Source organism: Nothobranchius furzeri, chromosome 7, assembly GCF_043380555.1.
Source record: "Nothobranchius furzeri strain GRZ-AD chromosome 7, NfurGRZ-RIMD1, whole genome shotgun sequence".
NCBI lineage: Eukaryota > Metazoa > Chordata > Actinopteri > Cyprinodontiformes > Nothobranchiidae > Nothobranchius > Nothobranchius furzeri.
The window spans coordinates 69,077,128-69,097,127 of record NC_091747.1 but is presented as its reverse complement, the minus strand read 5'-3'; the positions used below and the strand labels follow the sequence as shown (position 1 = coordinate 69,097,127).

The 20,000-nt window shown below is 43.5% G+C and overlaps 1 protein-coding gene across 1 annotated transcript in view; it reads left to right on the top strand.

Annotated features, from left to right (window-relative positions):
* The window catches only part of LOC107382438 (alpha-1,6-mannosylglycoprotein 6-beta-N-acetylglucosaminyltransferase B), a 247,027-nt gene that overhangs the window by 111,097 nt on the left and 115,930 nt on the right, over positions 1-20,000 (top strand). The window contains exons 5-7 of the mRNA XM_054751824.2: positions 3,886-3,959; positions 4,179-4,358; positions 14,265-14,429. Of these exons, the coding sequence (XP_054607799.2) occupies positions 3,886-3,959; positions 4,179-4,358; positions 14,265-14,429 (419 nt within the window). The remainder of the gene's footprint in view (positions 1-3,885; positions 3,960-4,178; positions 4,359-14,264; positions 14,430-20,000) is intronic.

The window sequence follows — 20,000 nt, the reverse complement described above, 5'->3', positions numbered from 1 at the left end:
ATTTTTAACAGCGTCCTCGTCTTTTCCGACAGTGCGAGCTATTTCTCTCCAAGAAATATTTACAACATGTTGATCACGGTGATCTCTGAGAGCTGAATCATACAAATGTCTGTATTTACGAACCTCTGCCATACTAGTTCTTGCCGGTCCGCCATGTTTTTCCGCGTCCGACCGTCCACGTGGTTAGAAATTTTCCGAGGTGCGCGTTGCGGAAATCTTGGGCCGTGCGGAGACGCGGTGGAGGGGCGTGGTTGTTAAAATGACACAACTTTTCCGCGCGGAGCCGTGCGGACCTCGCGGACGCGTCAAGCATAAACCAACCTTTATTCTGGCTGCAGACGAGGCTTTTGTCCGATGGCTTTCAGGGGCAGCAGTAAAATCTTTATCTAGTTAAGTGACCACATTTTTCAGCTGTTGCTGCTGTGATCACATGTGCAGATCGCATTTGTGTGTGTTTTCGGTCATGAGAGAGAAGCTCCAGGGAGGGCATGTGTAGACAAATGTCTCCTTTTCATTGGACAAATGGAAGCAGACAGAATCAGAGGGAACAGAAAGTTGTTGGTCCAGAGAGAGAAAGAGAAAGGGAGGAAGAGGTGTGTAAATTATGCAAAACACACAAAGTATGAGTCCATCTTTGTCCTTTCTCCTGTTGGCGTCAGTGGAGCAGTTAACCAAGTCAGTGGAGCAACTAATGCGGTTCCAGATGTTCCTGCCGGTCTCGCCTCGGTAACAGTTGGCAGTAAAAAAAAGGAGCCAGGCTGGCTTTTGGGTAAGAGTGGGTATGCAGATTCAGACAAGATCAGAACTTTAATCCAGCAGCTTCACTGAGAAACCAATTTTTTATTTATACTTTTTGAAAATGACCCATCACTCGGAGTTTAACATGCAGGCTGGAGATGATGATAGTCTCCTGCACCAATCGCCTGCATTCGCTTCTGACAGAAAATAGACGCTCATTCAACAAAATACTGACAGATCTACGTCACACCGTCACTTAACATCAGGGCTGCCAACGTTTGAACAGTTGAATGCGGGGGGGGGGGGGGGGGGGGGGGGATTAACGAGCGTGAGATGTTGGGAGGTGTGGCGTGTGAAGAGGGTCAAATGTGTCTCATGCCTGATGTGTGACAGTTGGCAGCCCTGTAACATTCATGTACTCATCACGACGGGGAGCGCTGTTGTCGGTTTAGCGTCCAGGAAGCAGCAGAGCGTGCCTCGACCAGTAGAAGCTAGTCATTAGCGTTAGCAACTCCACCGCACAGCACAACTCCTTCAGGCTTGTGTTATTTGTGGAGATAAAACATCAAATATGCAACGCAAACAGTCAGTGGGTCAGGGGCGGATTAAGGACTGAAAAACATCCGGGGCTTAACACATGTTGCTACCTGATAGCAAGCTAACTTTAGGCAAACCAGCAGCACAACAAATATTTTCTAATAAGACTCACAAACCTGAGTCAGCACCAGTCTCATCAAAGCTGGGGTTCTGTCGCGGTACTTCTGGTCTAAAAAACGTCCTTATGTCCATCTTCACTCATGCGTTTCAGGCAGGGAGTGTAGAAGAATTCAGCTGCTGAAGGGCTTCTTCTTCAGTGGTGGAGGCTCAGGCAGGCTGTATACAAACTACTGCCAGCTGCGCCCTCTCTGTTGGACTTTGGTACTGCATGTTACTTCCACAATTTAGATCCGGGGCTTTCCATGAAACATCCGGGGCTTCAGCCCAAGTAGCCGGGCCTAACGCCGCCCCTGCAGTGGGTCAAGGTTTTCTGTTGCTGTTAGCCAGTCAGAGGGCAGATGTCCAAATGTCAGGGAATAAAACTCCAAATCCTGTCATCTGAAGCAACTTCCTCCCCCAGCTGACTTGTACTTCCCGAGACACCCCCACACAGCTTACGAGGCAGGGATTCCTACTAGAGACCACTGCAGATATATTGATTAAAGGAGTGCTCAGCACCTTCAAACATTTAGAGAAAATTGACTGATATAAAGAGAATTCAAATTAAAACTAGAATAGTTTGACAAGTATCATTAGCTGAGAAATGAGCCGGTAGATATTACGAAGGTGGCTGATTGCTGCTGGAGTGATCAGCATTGAGGAATGAGCTCACTTCAGAGGAAACAGATTTCTGGGGATAAAACCTACAAACCTGTCGGCCGACCCAATAGCAGGGCCTGCGGTTAAATAAAAGCCGCTCGTCTTTAAATTTACTCAATCATTACATTGTTTAAGTAGCTATTTAATCAAAATGTGACAGATTTAAGTTTCATACGGTAAAGTGATAAACAAAAATGGCCTAGAATAGTACAGTGCCTTCTAAAGTCCCCTCAAGGTGCTTAACAACACAACACGGCCGTTCACCCATTCACACACTGGTGGTGATTGTAGCCACAGCTGTCCTGGGATGCACTGATGGTAGCAAGGCTGCCGAGCACAGGCGCCACCGGTCCCTCGGTCTAGCAGGCGAGGACAGTGAAGAGGGGCTCAAACTTGCAACCCTCCAAATTACTGAGCTGGCACTTAACTCCTCTGCCACCATTTCCCAAAGATGAAACACAATATTTCAAACATTTAGGCCTAGTCCACACGTAGCCGGGTTTTTTAAAAACGAATATCCGCCCCTCCAAAAACTTGCATCCACACCACCTCGTTTTAAAAACAAACTCTGTCCACACGTACCCGGATAAATACGTTGTTAAGGACATGCCAGACCTGTAGGCGGCAGTACTTCCCCCGTTCTTAACCTCGTCCTTCGTCTGTGGTCTTCCGCAAGGAGCAGTAATTCCGCTTGCAAAAACAAACAAGCAGAAAGCGCTTGGACAATTGATAAAGCGAGCGCAGCTCTGAGGGCATCCATGCTGTCGGCTAGTGTAAACACAGGTCGCACACGTGATGTCAGCATTTTTTTGTCGCGGAAAGTGACGTTGCGGACCTTAAAACTCCGGTTTTGTCTGTCCACACGCAGACACCCAAAACGGAGAAAACGCAGATCTTCACTTTGGCCGGAGTTTTTAAAAAACTCCGTTTTCGTGTGGATGACAGGCCAAAACGTAGAAAAATATCTACGTTTTGGCAGATCCCCGGCTAAGTGTGGACAGGGCCTCAGTCAAAAAATTATAAATAGTTAATATTTCAGCGGTTCTGGACTGCATTTTGAATAGCCCCGAGGACAAACACACATCCTCTCAGAATGTTAAAGCAGAATAACACTAATTCAAACTTTTCACAACGATAAACAAAAACCAATTTGTACTCTTTGTGCAGTCAGCACCGAAAATAGACATGATCTCCAACACGTCTAATTAAAAGTGTAACATAAAAAAATGATGCACACATGGATCACTATGGAGACTTTGAGATTAGAGCTGTTCAGAAATCAGATTTTTATTTTTTGGTTCAGGTTGACGGATTAATCGATCCAGTCGGAACCTTTCCATATTTCTCTAAGCTGAAGTTGTACAAAGAGTATTTTACAGCATGCAGGATTTTGTAGCGTTAGGAAGTATAATGGTCTGCCTTAACAGCTGCCCCTTCACACAGTACCATCGCCAAGGTCGGACGCTTGGTTCACTATGTTTATATTCCAGGAGAAGAGACAGAAGAAGAACACTTTTCATTAATTAATCAAAGTACTTTATTTGTGATAAGCTAATCAAAGCATTTGTTGATCATTAATAATCAGGTGATTATTCAATGAAAAGCGTTCTTCTTCTCTTCTTCTGTCTCTTCTCCTGGAATGTAAACATACTGAACCAAGCGTCCGACCTTGGTGATGGTACTGTGTGAAGGGGCAGCTGTTAAGGCAGACCATTATACTTCCTAACGCTACAATTTTCATAACCTTTTCTCAGAAAGATGACTTCAAACTATTCTATGGTTTCATTTCAGTGGTGAGAGACGGAACGAGTCGGTGTGAGGTGCCGAGAGACAGCCGCTTCCCCGAGTGCCCCGGAAAAGTGGATGTGAGCTTTGTTTTCGTTTTTATACAAAAACAGTACTAACGTTTTTTTGAGATTCACAAAGTAAAACGATTTGTGATTATGTATTTTCAGTTGTTGTATTTATCCCATGACCTGTCTTTTTTAGCAGATGATGTAACATCATTTACTTTATTTAGTGTGTTGGGTCAGAATGATGTCCTCATGTAAACGTGCACATCTTGTCTTCTATACAATCTCCAGTGGATGCGTTCCCGGTGGACATCAGACCCATGTTACGCCTTCTACGGCGTTGATGGTTCCGACTGCTCATTCCTCATCTACCTCAGTGAAGTGGAGTGGTTCTGCCCCCCACTGACATGGAGGAACCGCACCAGTCCTCCCACCCAACAGACACAGCAGGCAAAGTCCCCAAACAGACAAGTAAGGACATTTAAATACATTTAGAACAGACACTGACTACGTTTACATGCAGCCAATATCCGGGTTATGATCGGGTTAAGGTCGGTATTCGGGTTTCTGAGTTGATCAGAATAACCCGTTTACAAGAATAAATAGAAAGAGTTACCCCTAACTTGCATAACCCGATTTAAATGCGGACGTTGGGGTAGCGTCAGGACGTATGGACTACGTCCAGACGCAATATGCGTCATTTCCGGTTCTTCTTGTTCCGGTATCCGTGAAAACAACAACATGTTTCCCAGTTCGGAAGAGATAGCGACCGCGTTTGTTTGTGCTTTAGTTTCTTCGTCGCTCCAAAAGTGTGGTGCTGTGCCGCGACTCACCATGTTGCTCCCAACTTGTTGTTTACTTCCGGTGTTCTGGCGCGTACAAGACGTCTCGCTACTCAAAAGACCAAGATTCCTTGCGAACAGAGCATGTGCAGAACACACGCTTTGATGGGGATATCCCGATATGCGTTTACACGACCAAACATTCGGGTTAGAAAAGGGTTACCCCAGGTGTAGTAACCGGGTATTTAAAAACCCGGTTATGAGCATATCCGGGTTTTTGGCGGTGTTTACATGGACCTGCGGAACCGGGTTAGTCAGTGCGTTTACATGCAGCCAGTAACCCTCTTAAAACCCGAATATTCACAATAACCCGGTTCCGCAGGTCCATGTAAACACCGCCAGAAACCCGGATATGCTCATAACCGGGTTATTAAAAACCCGGTTACTACACCTGGGGTAACCCTTTTCTAACCCGAATGTTTGGTCGTGTAAACGCATATCGGGATATCCCCATCAAAGCGTGTGTTCTGCGCATGCTCTGTTCGCAAGGAATCTTGGTCTTTTGAGTAGCGAGACGTCTTGTATGTGCCAGAACACCGGAAGTAAACAAGTTGGGAGCAACATGGCGAGTCGCGGCACAGCACCACACTGTTGGAGTGACGAGGAAACTAAAGCGCAAACAAACGCGGTCGCTATCTCTTCCGAACTGGGAAACATGTTGTTGTTTTCACGGATACCGGAACGAGAAGAACCGGAAATGAGGCATATTGCATCTGGATGTAGTCCACACGTCCTGACGCTACCCCAACGTCCGCATTTAAATCGGGTTTTGCAAGTTAGAGGTAACTCTTTCTATTTATGCTTGTAAACGGGTTATTCTGATCAACTCAGAAACCCGAATACCGACCTTAACCCGATCATAACCCGGATATTGGCTGCATGTAAACGTAGTCATTGTGAATATTCGGGTTTTAAAAGGGTTACTGGCTGCATGTAGACGCACTGAATAACAGCTGGCTGATAATACATCCACTACATCTACTGAAAACTCAGCTGTACACACAACATCATAGTATTAATGTTTCCTTCTAAAGGTTTGCAGTAGATAACTCATTTTTTTGTGGCCTAAATCTGCAATGGCAAATCTGGAAAACAAATTACCTTCAAACATAATTTTTCACGCTTCTTAAAGAGAATGTGTGTAGTTTTAACCATTATTCTCTGGAAATGTCCATTAAAATTTTGTTGAAAATGAATTCAATGATGCCCAGTTGTTGAAAAATATTGGCGGTGTTGTAACATATAACCATAAAATTCAAGTTTAAAATTCACTGGAGCGGGTCTCTGGGCAACGCCATGTTAGGTGCCATGTTTCCTTCTACCGGAGCCCGTGAGGACAAAAAGCATTTACTGATTTGTAACAAAAGGTTACTGAACTTTCTCCATTCATAAATGTTGTTTTACACATTTACCTCTTCGCTCATTGCAAGTGGTGAAAGAGAGTCTTATATGCTGGTCATTTTGCTGGAGGTTCAACGATCTAGCAAAGTTAGAAAATTGCGCTCCCGGGAATTTTTGACCCTAACGGCTATCGTTGGTAAGGTCGTACTTCAACAAAAAAATAAATATAAAACGCTAGCTTGCAAGGATTTAGGTATATACTGCCCCCTATCGACAGGGAAACAGACTTTAACAATGTTCTAACATAGTATAGCTATAAATACAGTATAACGTGGAGATGAGAAAAATAAAATCAATGAAGTTATTCTCTCACCTTTGTCTGAAAACGTCCTTTGACAGGAACAGGCAGGTCTTTGAGCTGCTGTGTCCACTAGTCAGTCACCCCTTGATCAGATGTGAAGAGCTTTAGTAAGTAAGTAAGTAAGTAAGTAAAAGTTTATTTATATAGCGCCTTTCACAGATATAAATCACAAAGCGCTGTACAACATGATAAAGATCAGGGCAAATACCTCTAACCAATAAAAACATCAGAAAAAACAATAGCAGTGTTAAACGTAGAAAATTAAATCATGAGTATAAACAAAGTGAAGGTGTGAACCCGAACAAAGCCATCTATTTGAAACATTTAGGGAGGGAACGCCTGGATGAAAAGGTGAGTTTTTAGATGATTTTTAAAGACCTCTACAGTGTTAGAGAGACGGAGATTTGAAGGTAGACTGTTCCAAAGTCTGGGTGCAATAGTCTGAAAGGCCATGTCCCCTTTGGTTTTCAGTCTGGTTCGAGGAACAGCCAGGAGGTTTTCAGATGTGGATCTAAGGTTCTGAGAGGTGGTGTGTGGGGATAAAAGCTCAGATAGGTAGCTTGGAGCCTGGTTGTTAAGAGCTCTATAGGTCAGGACTAAAACTTTAAACTGTATTCTATATTCTACTGGGAGCCAGTGGAGGGACTGTAAAACCGGAGCGATGTGAGCTCGTCTGCTGGATTTGGTTAGGAGTCTGGCTGCTGCATTTTGGATGGCTTGAAGGCGTGAGAGGGAGGTTTTGCTGAGACCAGTAAAAAGAGCGTTACAGTAGTCTAAGCGTGATGACACAAAGGCATGGATGATTTTTTCCAGATCTGCAGTAGAAACCAGTTTACGGACTTTTGAAATGTTTCTCAGTTGAAAGAAACAAGAGCGGGAGATGGTTTTGACGTGTGAGTCTAAACTTAAAGCTGGATCAAAAATAACTCCCAGGTTTCTAATGTTGGCCTTGGCTGATGGGCAACATAACATCTTTAGATAACATAACTTTAGATAACATCTTTACTTTATTTCTGTTTTAAACGTGTCCAGATGACAGCAGTGAATGTGTGATTATTTTTCACCTGTGGACAAACATAACTATAAAACTTGTATTCATGATATGACTTTATTTTGGTGACTGTTGTCTGAAACATGAACTAGTACATTCAGGTTATTTCATCCATATTCATTTCATTTGTCCTAGTTTCAGATTTGAGGGTCTAAGCCTGAGGCAGTGACATCATTAACCCTTTAGGCGCCATAGTTTTATCAGTAAAACATGAATTTTTAAATCACTATTTAAGGAGCTTGTAGCTTAAAACTGGTTAGAGATAGGGGAATATTGTAAATTAGAAAAATCTTCAGTATGAGCCAAATTTTGTGATAGGAACTAATTCACTCACATAATTTGCATATTATGATGTCATCAGGTAGCAGCCATATTGGATTGCATCACATTAGCAGATTTTTGTTGTTTTTTATGTTTTTGTCTTATTTTCTTAATGTTGTTATTGTTTATGATACAAATATACATATTCCCATGTAGACATATATAACTATGTATGTATATATATAATATTTATGACTTTATTGGTATTTTGTTATATTTACTGCTTATCAATCAAGAACACTGTTTTTGGTGCTTCAGTGTCATGAACACATTTCACTCATCCCTTCTTTGGTTTATTTTGTTTATAACTGTTTATATATATATATATATATATATATATATATATATATATATATATATATATATATATATATATATACATATGTATATATATATATGTATATATATATATATATATATATATATATATATACATATATATATATATATGTATATATATATATATATATACATATATATATATAATGTATATAAATATTTTCACAGCATCTGTCTGCATTCCTTCCTTCGTGGGGGTTGTTGTTGGCAGCTCAAGGCTGCCTTGGCGTCAGATTAGGATAACAAAACTGTGTTTGGGTCAGGCAGAGATAATTTTCCTCTCTGCCTTCAGTCTGTAACTGGTCATTCCAGTCCTCCAGTGAAGCCAAATTAGGTTTTAAACACCTCTACACCGTCCGGTGACCCTCTCCGAGATGACATCCATTTTGCGCACTAACACCGGTAACGCAGCTAAGACATTGTCCAGCTTACGATTCACCTCGAGTAACGTCCCAGTCTGAAAGGTCTCCACCCAGGCGGTGCATGCCGTGGGTGCGGGTCGCCCTCCAATCGCTCCCGTCTTCCCAAATTTCCAGAAAACCAGATATCCTCCCACTCCAATCAGAAGAAATCCAGTGATCACGCTGTGTATGTGAACGGGTTATTCCAAATTTTTCAGAAACAAGAATACTGGCCTTAAAACTAATCAAAACCCGAATAGTGGCTGCGTGTAAACAATGTGAGCAAAGCGCTGAGAATCCGCCTGTTATGAGCGCTAAACGTTATTTTGCCGCTGCCATGCGGAGCGGTAGGGGAAACACAATTCAAACACGGAACCACGTCTCACTACCGAACCGAGCAGAATTCTGATGACGTAACACCGGTGCAGTAAGGTGCGGGTTCCAACCCACAGGAGAGGAGGGAGAGAGGAGGTAAACAGCGAGTGGATCACAGTGACTGAACTGATGTTTTTGAGCAAAACTGCGGTAAAAATAGGTGTTTGTCACCATTATCAAAAGTGTACAACACCCCCCCCCCCCCACACACACACACACACACGAATTACAGTGTGTGGTTTGTAGCGAATTACAATTCTTTTTAAAAGAACATAATCAAGTAAAAGTAAAAGTACAGACTTTAAAAACGACTTAAAAGTATAAACACACAAAAAAAAACTCTGTTCCACCTCTGTTCAGTATATTCAAGTAGTCAGCTTCTTGGAGCACAACCTGTTGCTGAACCTAGACCTGACCAACTGCAGCAACCCCAGATCATAATACTGCCCCCACAGGCATGTACAGTAGGCACTAGGGATGTAAGAAAAAATAGTGATATTTTTCCAGCAATATTATATCGAAATTCAAAAGCCGTGTATCTAATATTTGGAAGAATTTGCATGCAAACATTTGTGTATTTTCTTTTCTTTTGGTGCAATTCAAACGTCGACCGCTAGTCTGCAGCAGTGTGCAATGGGTTTTGCTTCCACCATTGAAATGCAAATCCCTCTATTATAGTTCAGATACCTCACGTTAAACATGTTAAGTGTCAGTTTGGACTTGAATTTTCCTGCAATAAATTCAGTCAAAAAATCACTAATATCGTCTGACTGAATGTATCACAATATATCATGATACATAGTAGAGTTTCCCCTGTATCGTGATACATATCGTATCGCCAGAATTTCACCAATGCACATCCGTAGTATGCACAAGGAAGGATGATCACATCATCTGCCTCTCTTCTTACCCTGATGCACCCATCACTCTGGAACAGGGTCCATCTGGATTCATCAGACCAGTTGTAATAATACGTTGGACATTCCTTAACCCAGTTTTAGTTGTTTCTACAATCTCCTTAAACGTTTTCTCTGCTTGATGCCAATGATCTGACCCTTCTCAAGCAGACTGCCACACTAACATATTTTCCATAACAACCTGATGTGCCTTTCCACATGGTTGTTTAAGAAAAGAGAAGCAGCTCATTGCACCAGTTGGGATTAAATTACCTGCTGCAGCTGTAAGATAATCGCCCATGCAGTAATCATCCAATAGAAGGCTTGTACCTGTATGCTTTGTTAAATCCAGGTGCCAACCATTTGAATGCATGTAATGCTCATTATTGTAATTCAGTAATAAACATTGAAACGGCAAACTTTATGAAAACCATCTCTTGTGTCACTCTATAAGCTTTAGCTGAATTTAATCGCAATCTGACTTAGAATTGTGGGCTTTTTTACAAACATTCTCGCAAAACCATAACCTCCTTTTAACTTTTAGAAAGAGGAGATAAAACGGCAATCTCCACGTACTATGTCTACATGTAAACACACCAACAATGAAATGTAGCTACTAGAGTCATCAATCAGCTGTTCTAACTCTAAACATGCTGTTGAGTGTAAGAATTGCAATGTTGAATTTACTTAAAGGAGACGTCCGGATTATTAATTTTATTTGATGGCACCATCTAGTGGCTGACGGGTGCATCACACCAAGACCAAAACCAACACCTCTCGTTTATGAGTGTGCTCCTCTAGCCGACAAAAGACCTAAAACACGATGTTTTACAATCATTACGCTCATGTTATGTTGTGTGTTCATATATTTATATTTTAAAGACCTCTCCGCAAGAGAGGTTGTCAAATCTGCGCCAACCGAGATACGTCCTTAAATGCTCGAGCACACTTTGTGATTAACATCAGTACGTAAACTGGTGCTCAGTTTATATTGCATCGAGGTCTACGTTGCAGGGGGCGGGCTTAGCAAATAAATAAATAAAAACAAATAAGTAAAGGTGCCTACATTATATCTCAGTACATGATAAGACAATCGCTTTGATGGATTTCTGAAAATCGTACATAATTAATGAAAGGGGAAAACTCTGCACAGCAGCTTTAACCGTGTTACTGGTTCCACCACACCTAGTTGATTAACTGTAAAGAGTAATATACTTTTACTAACATAGCAACGTAAGTTACTCTTTACATTTAATCAACTTGGCTTGGTGGAACCAGTTGACATAACTTGGTTAAGTAAATTCAACATTTAAATTCTTACAGGCTCGACACACGGGAGGCGACAAACGACCGCGATCAATTTGTCGCTGTCGCTTTTATTACCTGACACACGGGAGGCGACCCGCGGCAGCGGCCAGCAGCAAAGCCGTCTACGCGTTCTGTTCCATGGTGAAATCGAAACTTCCGTTGTTTTGATTGGCCGTGTCAGGTTGGAGGGAATTAAGGTTATTTAAGCGGTTCAGAGTTAATAAAGCGGTAGATATGATGTTTCACAAGGTGCTGCTAGAGTTATGTGAAATCTTACTTCTGATTTTACTATAAAACATAATAATAATCAACTTCTCCTCCATGTTTGCTCGGAGGTGTGCGGAGCATCCTGTCCGCTCATTGGTCAGTGAATGAAACCTCTTTTGATTGGTCCTCGTCCGAGCGACAGCGATAAAAAGTTGAAAATGTTTCAACTTTCTGGGATCGCGTCGCTGGGTCGCCTGTGCACGACACGTGCACCGGCGCAAAATTTCACACGCATGTTTTTCGCGTTTTGCTTGGTAGGAGGGAGACCCGCGATTATTGCTTTGTCGCGCATGTCTCATTGAAAATGAATGGAGGAGAGGCGATGTCGCGTCCCGTGTGTCGAGCCCATTACAGTGTAGCAGTGGGATGGGCATTCTTTCGTTCTTTTTTAAACACAGAAACCGTTTTGTTTACCTGTTTGTAGCTACAGTTTCGCCGACAGCTGCCGGCTTCTTCAGGCTGATGCTGATGGTGGCGCGTCACTTCCTTCTCCGTTTATCTGCGGGCAGCAGAGGACGTTGTCGCCCTCTACTGCCCGCTCTCCCCTCTCCGACGATGCAGTCCCATGCGCGGTCCAGCGTGTAAACTCCGTCGTCCCTGTTCATGGTCCCACATCCACGTCTCCTTATCTCTATTGCTTCCTTGATCCATCTTTTGTATTTTTGTTGTTCGGTGGTTATGATCCGTGTGTTGTCCCAGTCCATAAACACACCAACAAAGCCATACACAACAGTTAGAAACAGACTAGTACACCCAAAAGACAAATTATCAGCTGGACAAAAGTGTGGAGTCATCTACGAAATCCCATGCAAACTCTGCAATAAAACATACATAGGAGAAACCGGACGCCAACTCAATACACGGACAATAGAACACAGAAAGGAGTGCGAGAAAGAGGCAAATCGTAAACACACAAGAGCAGCAAAAGAAGAAGCAGAAAGCACAATAAAGAAGTCAGCCGTAACAGATCACTGCTTAAGAGAAAACCATATAATGGACTGGGACAACACACGGATCATAACCACCGAACAACAAAAATACAAAAGATGGATCAAGGAAGCAATCGAGATAAGGAGACGTGGATGTGGGACCATGAACAGGGACGACGGAGTTTACACGCTGGACCGCGCATGGGACTGCATCGTCGGAGAGGGGAGAGCGGGCAGTAGAGGGCGACAACGTCCTCTGCTGCCCGCAGATAAACGGAGAAGGAAGTGACGCGCCACCATCAGCGTCAGCCTGAAGAAGCCGGCAGCCGTCGGCGAAACTGTAGCGTCAATAACAGGTAAACAAAACTGTTTCTGTGTTTTAAAAAGAACGAAAGAATGGATTTAGAAAGACACAGCAAGAACACACCTAAGATGTTCAGTGGGATGGGCATTCTGCTCTCATGACTAATGTGATTTTCAACCTTCATTTGAGCTGTTAATTAACACAGACCTGATCCTCATCATCACCCCCCCCCCACACACACACACACACACACACACCACCATCACCCTTTCCCCTGTGCATTGACTTTGAGGTCAAAGAGCAGTTTAGAACCATCCGATTGCACAAATTCATCCACAAACACTTGATGTTAGTCAAATGCAAGGTCATGACAAAACCATCCATCACTTTCAACAAAAGAAAAAAACTATTGATTTTCTCTTTGACAACTACTAACACTTGCTATCTTCCCTAATTACAGGAGTGCAGGTTGCTCTGTGCTTCAGCGTTGATTAATGGAGTGTTCTCGGTTCTACGTTTAAATATAAAGAGTTTTTAATTTAGATCGTGGAATAGAGCAAGTCTTTTACTGTGAATTCAGTGGTGCTGGTCTCGGTTACATTAGCCTGCTCAGGAAATCATGCATCTTCAAAGTGTGATTGAATTTGTCACCTTACTTTTTTTTTTTTTTGCTTTTATCTGCGTTATCAGAGATTGTCTTTTTGAAGATAAAGCAGAATGTCAGTCTAAAGGACGCTATTGTCTCGTTTCTTCTCAGCGACCCAAATAGCAGGATTACTGACTTCCTGGGTGTTTACCACTAACAGGGCTGAGCAATGGCTGTTTACAAAGGAGAGAAGTCTCAGCTGTTTATAGCACTAGTTAGAAATTGCATAGAGTTGGGTTGAGACTTCTTTCCATATTTTTCTGTGACGAGGGAAACTAAGCTGTCAAGTGAACAAGGTAACATTCTCCACGGAAATTATTCTCAAATGTAATGTTGAAAAACGACAGCTAAGTCAAGAGTTTTTTTCTCCCTTTATACAGAAAATACAGTTTTCACACTGTTGGGTATTTTTAAATCCTGAAACTTAACCCTGAAATGAACCACACACAGGAGAAGAAGTCAGTAGGATTTATGCTGTGAGGAGACAGCAGAGAGAGATAGGTCGGAAACCTGTCCAAGGCCCCCGTCCCATCAACTCTGGCCTGTTCTCTCCACCACCGATGGTTTTATTGAAACACAGGGAAAGATGAAGAACCATTCATCACTGTTTACAGTTAACCAATTACAGTGTTTCTAAGGCGGGACCTTCTAAAAAGGAAGTCTCAAGTTACAGGATGCCTGCAAGCTTCCCTGTTGCCAAGCAGACCCTTCCCAACCCCCATGCTTATCAGGCCACATTCCACAGCTATGAGGAAAGGAGAAATAACTCTGTGGCTTTCTTATTGACATATGATTAAAGAGAAGCATTTATGACAATAATACATGGAAATACCTGACACACACCATGATGTGAAACTTGCCTTCAGTGTTCTCACTGCTCCAAAAAGTCACTTAACAAGCAAGCAGCTGGAAAAACTGAATTTCTGGGTTATATGGTGCTTTAAACACTCCTGCTGTCATCTTTTATTTTGATTTATGTCTTCATTAACCTCACAGGCTGCCTTCCGCACAGACCTTTCTGTGCTGCTGGAGCAGGTTGGGAGTGGAAAAGAGTCCCTGAGCTTCATGAAGCGCCGAATCAGACGCCTCGCTCAGCAGTGGGCAACAGCCGCGAACCGTCTGGACCTCAAACTGGGGCAAAGATGGAGGGATCAGAAGAAGGTAGGAGGCTTTGCGATGTTTGGAGATGTTGTGGTCCTTTTTAGCCAGGATCTCAGTCGCAAGTCAGTAAGGTCTGTTGGGTGACCACAATGGGAAACACCATGGCAGTTTGGAGTCCCAGTTCCAGGAGTATCACATGTCATCATGGATCCTACCTGAAATCATTCTCCTGTCAGTAAGAGGCTGCAGCAGACTGGAGGGATGTGTGTGAATTTGAAGTTGCAGCATATTTATATAATTCACCAGAGGGCATTTTGCTTTTCCTTCAGTAATTTCAAAGTCTGCTGCACGTTTGTACTCCTTCAATGAAGAAGCGTTGTATAAATGTTCATTTAATTTTTGGCGGCGGGTCTGAATCTGTGGAACAGCCTTCCCTTACAACTAAGGATTGCACAGAGTGTGGAACGTTTCAAATCCCTACTTAAGATCCAGTCAGTGTGGTTACATGTACACTGACCAACATCTAGGTCGATCCAGGTGGGTCTTATTGTAATAAGCTGGGAGTCTTTATCCAAGTCTCCATGCACGTTAGAAAACCGGCCTCTCAAGTAAAGGCTGTTCCACTCTGCAACAGCAGGTGGTGACATGCCCCTTTTCATGTCAGCGTTATGTTAGCTTACAGCGACACAAGCAGTGAACAGAGGCTGGCGGGAGTGAAGCAGATGGAATTGAAACAGGATGTGCACAATGGGTGAAGACATGTAAAACAAGAACGCTGCAGCAGAGCATATTTGGTGCGTACTGTCCTGTTTTATGATGTTACGTGTATTGCTTTGTGATGTTGGTCTTGTCAGAATATCGCTTCCGTGGTTTCGTCACTTCCGTAACGCGAGCGTCCAACCTGTATCAGTTCGGCTGACCCGTTTACATGCAGGATGTAATCGGATTGCACTCACATTATCTGGGTGCTTCAGCTTGACTAGAACCGGTCCACCTTCAGCCAGGCAAACACGTTTACTGCAATTAAAAAAACAACGTGAGTGATAGGTAATTTTTCATTTATCCCATATTACCTATTACAGAGAGAGAGAGTAGATTGATTATTTGTAATTTCCATTACCCCGAATCGTCATGCGAGAGCTGGGCGCTGAAAACCCTTCCATGGAGCCAACCGGAAACCTCCCCCACTCTGCTCCAGACAAAGCCCTCAGCTCACCAGCTCTGCATGGCCGCATTCTCCACCAAAATGTTGGGTAATTAAATGTTGGGTAAGTTTTACTTCTCCATAACCCTGTAACCTGAAATGAATACACAGGACAAAAGGGAGACATTTTACACTGAATTAGCCAAATGAGAGGGAGACCACCAATGACACTAACCCTCTCCAGAGCTAGATGCCATGTGACTCCCCCTTTCTTCAGAGTTTCCAGTGGCTTTAATCAGCAAAGGATGGAGAAGGCGGGGCCTTCTCGGGTTACAGAGGTACAGAGACCCATCACCCCCCACACAAAGGAAGATTCACAGACCAAGCAAAATGAACATTTAATAAAAATACCTAACAGTGAGTCTTTTTAGTACAGGAGTCAAACTCAAACTCACACTGGGCCGAACTGAAAACCTGGGATAGTCACGGGCCAAACTCAATATTTTTGAAAAAGGGATGACAAATATGCACATTTTCCTTTATCTACAAATAAGTACTGTTGAAACTTTTCATTTGCAAACAAACAGATTTTGCAGTAACACTGAATACGGAATTATCAAATTACACATGAGCAAATCTATTTTAAATAAAGCACACATCAGTGGTATTCATTACTTCTTATGTCTCAGTTTTTTTATTATTTTTATTCCTTAAATTGTGTACATACACAGCATTTAAAAATATTTTGAATCTTTTAGATATTTCTGTTTTGTGTTCTCTTGTTGTTTACCCTTTATTCTTATTATTTTACTCTCCTTTTCTGCTCCTGTAATGAATGTTATTGCTGCTGTGACACCGAGCTTTCCAATAAAGGGATTTTCTATTCTATTTTATTCTATTCTATTCTTTTATCTGTAATCTTTCCAGTTCCTGTTTTAAATAGGTTAAATGCTTTTTCACAGGCCAACACCAAAAATTTGAAAAATAGTAATTAAATGAAAATGCAACATCTCACCTGTTATCGTCCATGCTTTGGAGCAGAAGAAGTGCATAAAACCACAATATTTCAAGCTCAGTTTGCTTCACTCTGATTTCCTCTGACACTCACCTGTTCCTGCCAGACACCTGTATCTCTGGGGTTGGGCTGTGGGCTGAGGAAGGAGATCATCAGTGAGACTCCTGTGTTGTTCTGACAACAGTTGCTCACATAGGCTTGTGCTGCTGAACATGGAGAGCATGTGAGCAGCTGGATCACGCTGTTGTGTGAGTGTGTCGGGGAGGAGAGGTAAAAAACTGCAGCAGCCACAGAGTCATTCTGAGCGTGATGCTAAACTGGAGTTAAATCATCTCGGTCTGGAAGCTGGTTGGTGTGCTTTCCGTGTCGGCAGCAAATAGAGTAATCCAAATAGAAAATCCATTTCTGGGTGTCAAAGTCGACAAATTGCTGAGTAAGAGGTTTTCAGTTTGTTTGAGACTGAATAGGTAACGAATAGTAGCATGGATGCTAATGAATGTAGACAGAGAGGAGGGCACAATGTTTCAAAGCTTCGACAGACGTGCTGATGCCGCAAAGCACTATGGGATGTGTAGTCTTTGTAGCAAAATTGGCCAGCGAGCCATTATTATTGATATTTGATATTTGATCAGGGCCTGAGTTTAACACCTGTGCGTTGGCTGACGCGGCTCTGCAATATCGCGTAGACATCGGGGGCAGTCCCACTGGTCTGGCAGAACGGGGTGGTGGTCCGATTATTTAAAAAGGGGGACCACAGGGTGTGTTCCAACTACGGGGGGATCACACTCCTGAGCCTTCCTGGTAAGGTCTATTCAGGGGTTCTGGAGAGGAAGGTCCATTGGATTGTTTAACCTCAGATTCAGGAGCAGCAATGTGGTTTTCGTCCTGGGCGTGGAACACTGGACCAGCTCTATACCCTTAGGGGGATCCTGGAGGGTACGTGGGAATTTGCCCAACCAGTCTACATGTGTTTTGTGGATTTGAAGAAGGCATTTGACCACGTCCCTCGGGGCGCCCTGTGGGGGATACTCCGGGAGTTTGGGGTACCAGGCCCTCTGATACGGGCTGTTAAGTCCCTGTATGACCGGTGTCAGAGCTTGGTCCGCATTGCCGGAAGTAAGTTGGGCTCGCTCCCAGTGAGAGTTGGACTCCGCCAAGGCTGCCCTTTGTCACCGATTCTGTTCATAACCTTCATGGACAGGATTTCTAGGCGCAGCCAAGGTGTGGAGGGCATCCGTTTTGGTGGCCTGAGGATCAGGTCTCTGCTTTTTGCAGATGATGTGGTCCATGCTTTCGTTCTTTTTTAAACACAGAAACAGTTTTGTTTACCTGTTTGTAGCTATGGTTTCGCCGACAGCTGCCGGCTTCTTCAGGCTGACGCTGATGGTGGCGCATCACTTCCTTCTCCGTTTATCAAACAGGTAAACAAAACTGTTTCTGTGTTTAAAAAAGAACGAAAGCATGGATTTACAAAGACACAGCAAGAACACACCTAAGAAGATGATGTGGTCCTGTTGGCTTCATCAGAACGTGATCTTCAGCTTTCGCTGGAGCGGTTCGCAGCCGAGTGTGAAGCAGCTGGGATGAGAATCAGCTCCTCTAAATCTGAGACCATGGTCTTGATTCGGAAAAGGGTAGAATGCCTTCTCCGGGTCAGGGATGAGGTCATGGCCCAAGTGGAGGAGGTCAAGTATCTCGGGGTCTTGTTCACGAGTGAGGGAAAACTGGAGCATGAGATTAATTGTCGGATTAGTGATGCATCTGCAGTGATGCGGGAGTTGTACCGGTCTGTCGTGGTGAAGAGAGAGCTTAGTCAGAAGGCGAAGCTCTCGATTTACCGATCGATCTACGTTCCTACCCTCACCTATGGTCAAGAGCTTTGGGTAGTGACCAAAAGAATGAGATCTCGGATACAAGCGGCCAAAATGAGTTTTCTCCGAAGAGCGCCTGGGCTCTCCCTTAGAGATAGGGTGAGAAGCTCGGTCATTCGGGATGGGCTCGGAGTAGACCCGCTGCTCCTCCACATCGAGAGGAGCCAGTTGAGGTGGCTTGGGCATCTGGTCAGGATGCCTCCTGGACGTCTCCCTGGTGAGGTTTTCCGGGCACATCCAACCGAGAGGAGACCTAAAGACAGACCCAGGACACGGTGGAGGGACTGTGTCTCTCACCTGACCAGAGAACGCCTTGGGATTCTCCCGGAGGAGCTGGGACAAGTGGCTGGGAAGAGGGAAGTCTGGGCCTCTCGCCTTAGGCTACTGCCCCCGCGACCCGACTCCGGATAAGCAGATGAAAATGGATGGATGGATCTTTAATTACTCAAGGAATGTTTAAAAACTCCTGAATCTTTTTTCAAAAGAAGGCACATTTAAGTTGAGGACAAAAAATGTTGGTACAGCTGCACTGCTAAATCTAAATAACTGAACAAGAAGACCTCACATCCTTCTGAAAATGTTCAAGAGTTACCAGCGTTGGAAAAGACGAGAAACATTTTCCTTCCAGGTATTCAGACAAATATGTGCCTTGGAGACTTGTTTTTGCTTTGATTGCATTGGTATCCCATAGCTCATCCAGCATGTGCCCTGGCCAAACCCATAGGTGAAGGCTCGAGAACCATGCACTTGTCATGGAGCCTCTCCCCAGGGCCTGGCTTCAGGGTAAGGCCCTCAGTATTACTAGTGTGGGAAAAAGTTTTGGTCCCATTGTCCTTAAGGTTACAGGAAGAGTTTTTGAACCATATTTCATCTGGCCCCTCATGCAGAACATGAAAAGATCATCCCCCCAAAAGCCTCGTTCCAGAAACCCAGGCATTTGTTGTAATGAAACACTTAAACCCACCCTCCACAAGATGAATTTGCACGAGTTCAGTACATTTTTAAATCAATCAAAATAAATTGTGTTTTTGTCCAGTTTTTGTGAAACTAATATTAATTTGGTGGCTTTTGAATCCAAGCCGAACGGGCTCAAGTTCCCCCTGCTGGAAGCCATTCCTGTTAAAGACACAGCGTGAAAGAAGAAGTAGTGAGGGATAAAGGGGGGGAGAAGAAAGGGAAGTGGGTGAGCAGATAAGGTAGGATGATGATGAATGACTGGGATTATGACGTGAGGCTGAGCATGTGCCAGTAATGGAGAGAGAAGAATGAGACAAGAAAGGAGCTACAAGAGGGGGATGGATGTCGCTGTAGAATATGGATTAGGGGAGGATTGATGAGGAGAGCGGAGGGAGTGATCCGCTGCTGGAATGAGAGAGAAACTAGGCCTTGGGGACCGTGTGATTTTTAATGTAGGCTTTTTCTTTGGGAACTGCTTTGAAATGTACAGTTAAAGCAGTAATTTACTTTAACACATGGAAACAAGCCCATTGATCCACTGCTGTGCTGCTCAACAGGCTCTACATACATATTGATAAACGAACATGTGGATGTGAGAAGGCAGATTAAACACACTCTGCCTCGTGTTTCTGAAACCTTTCTCC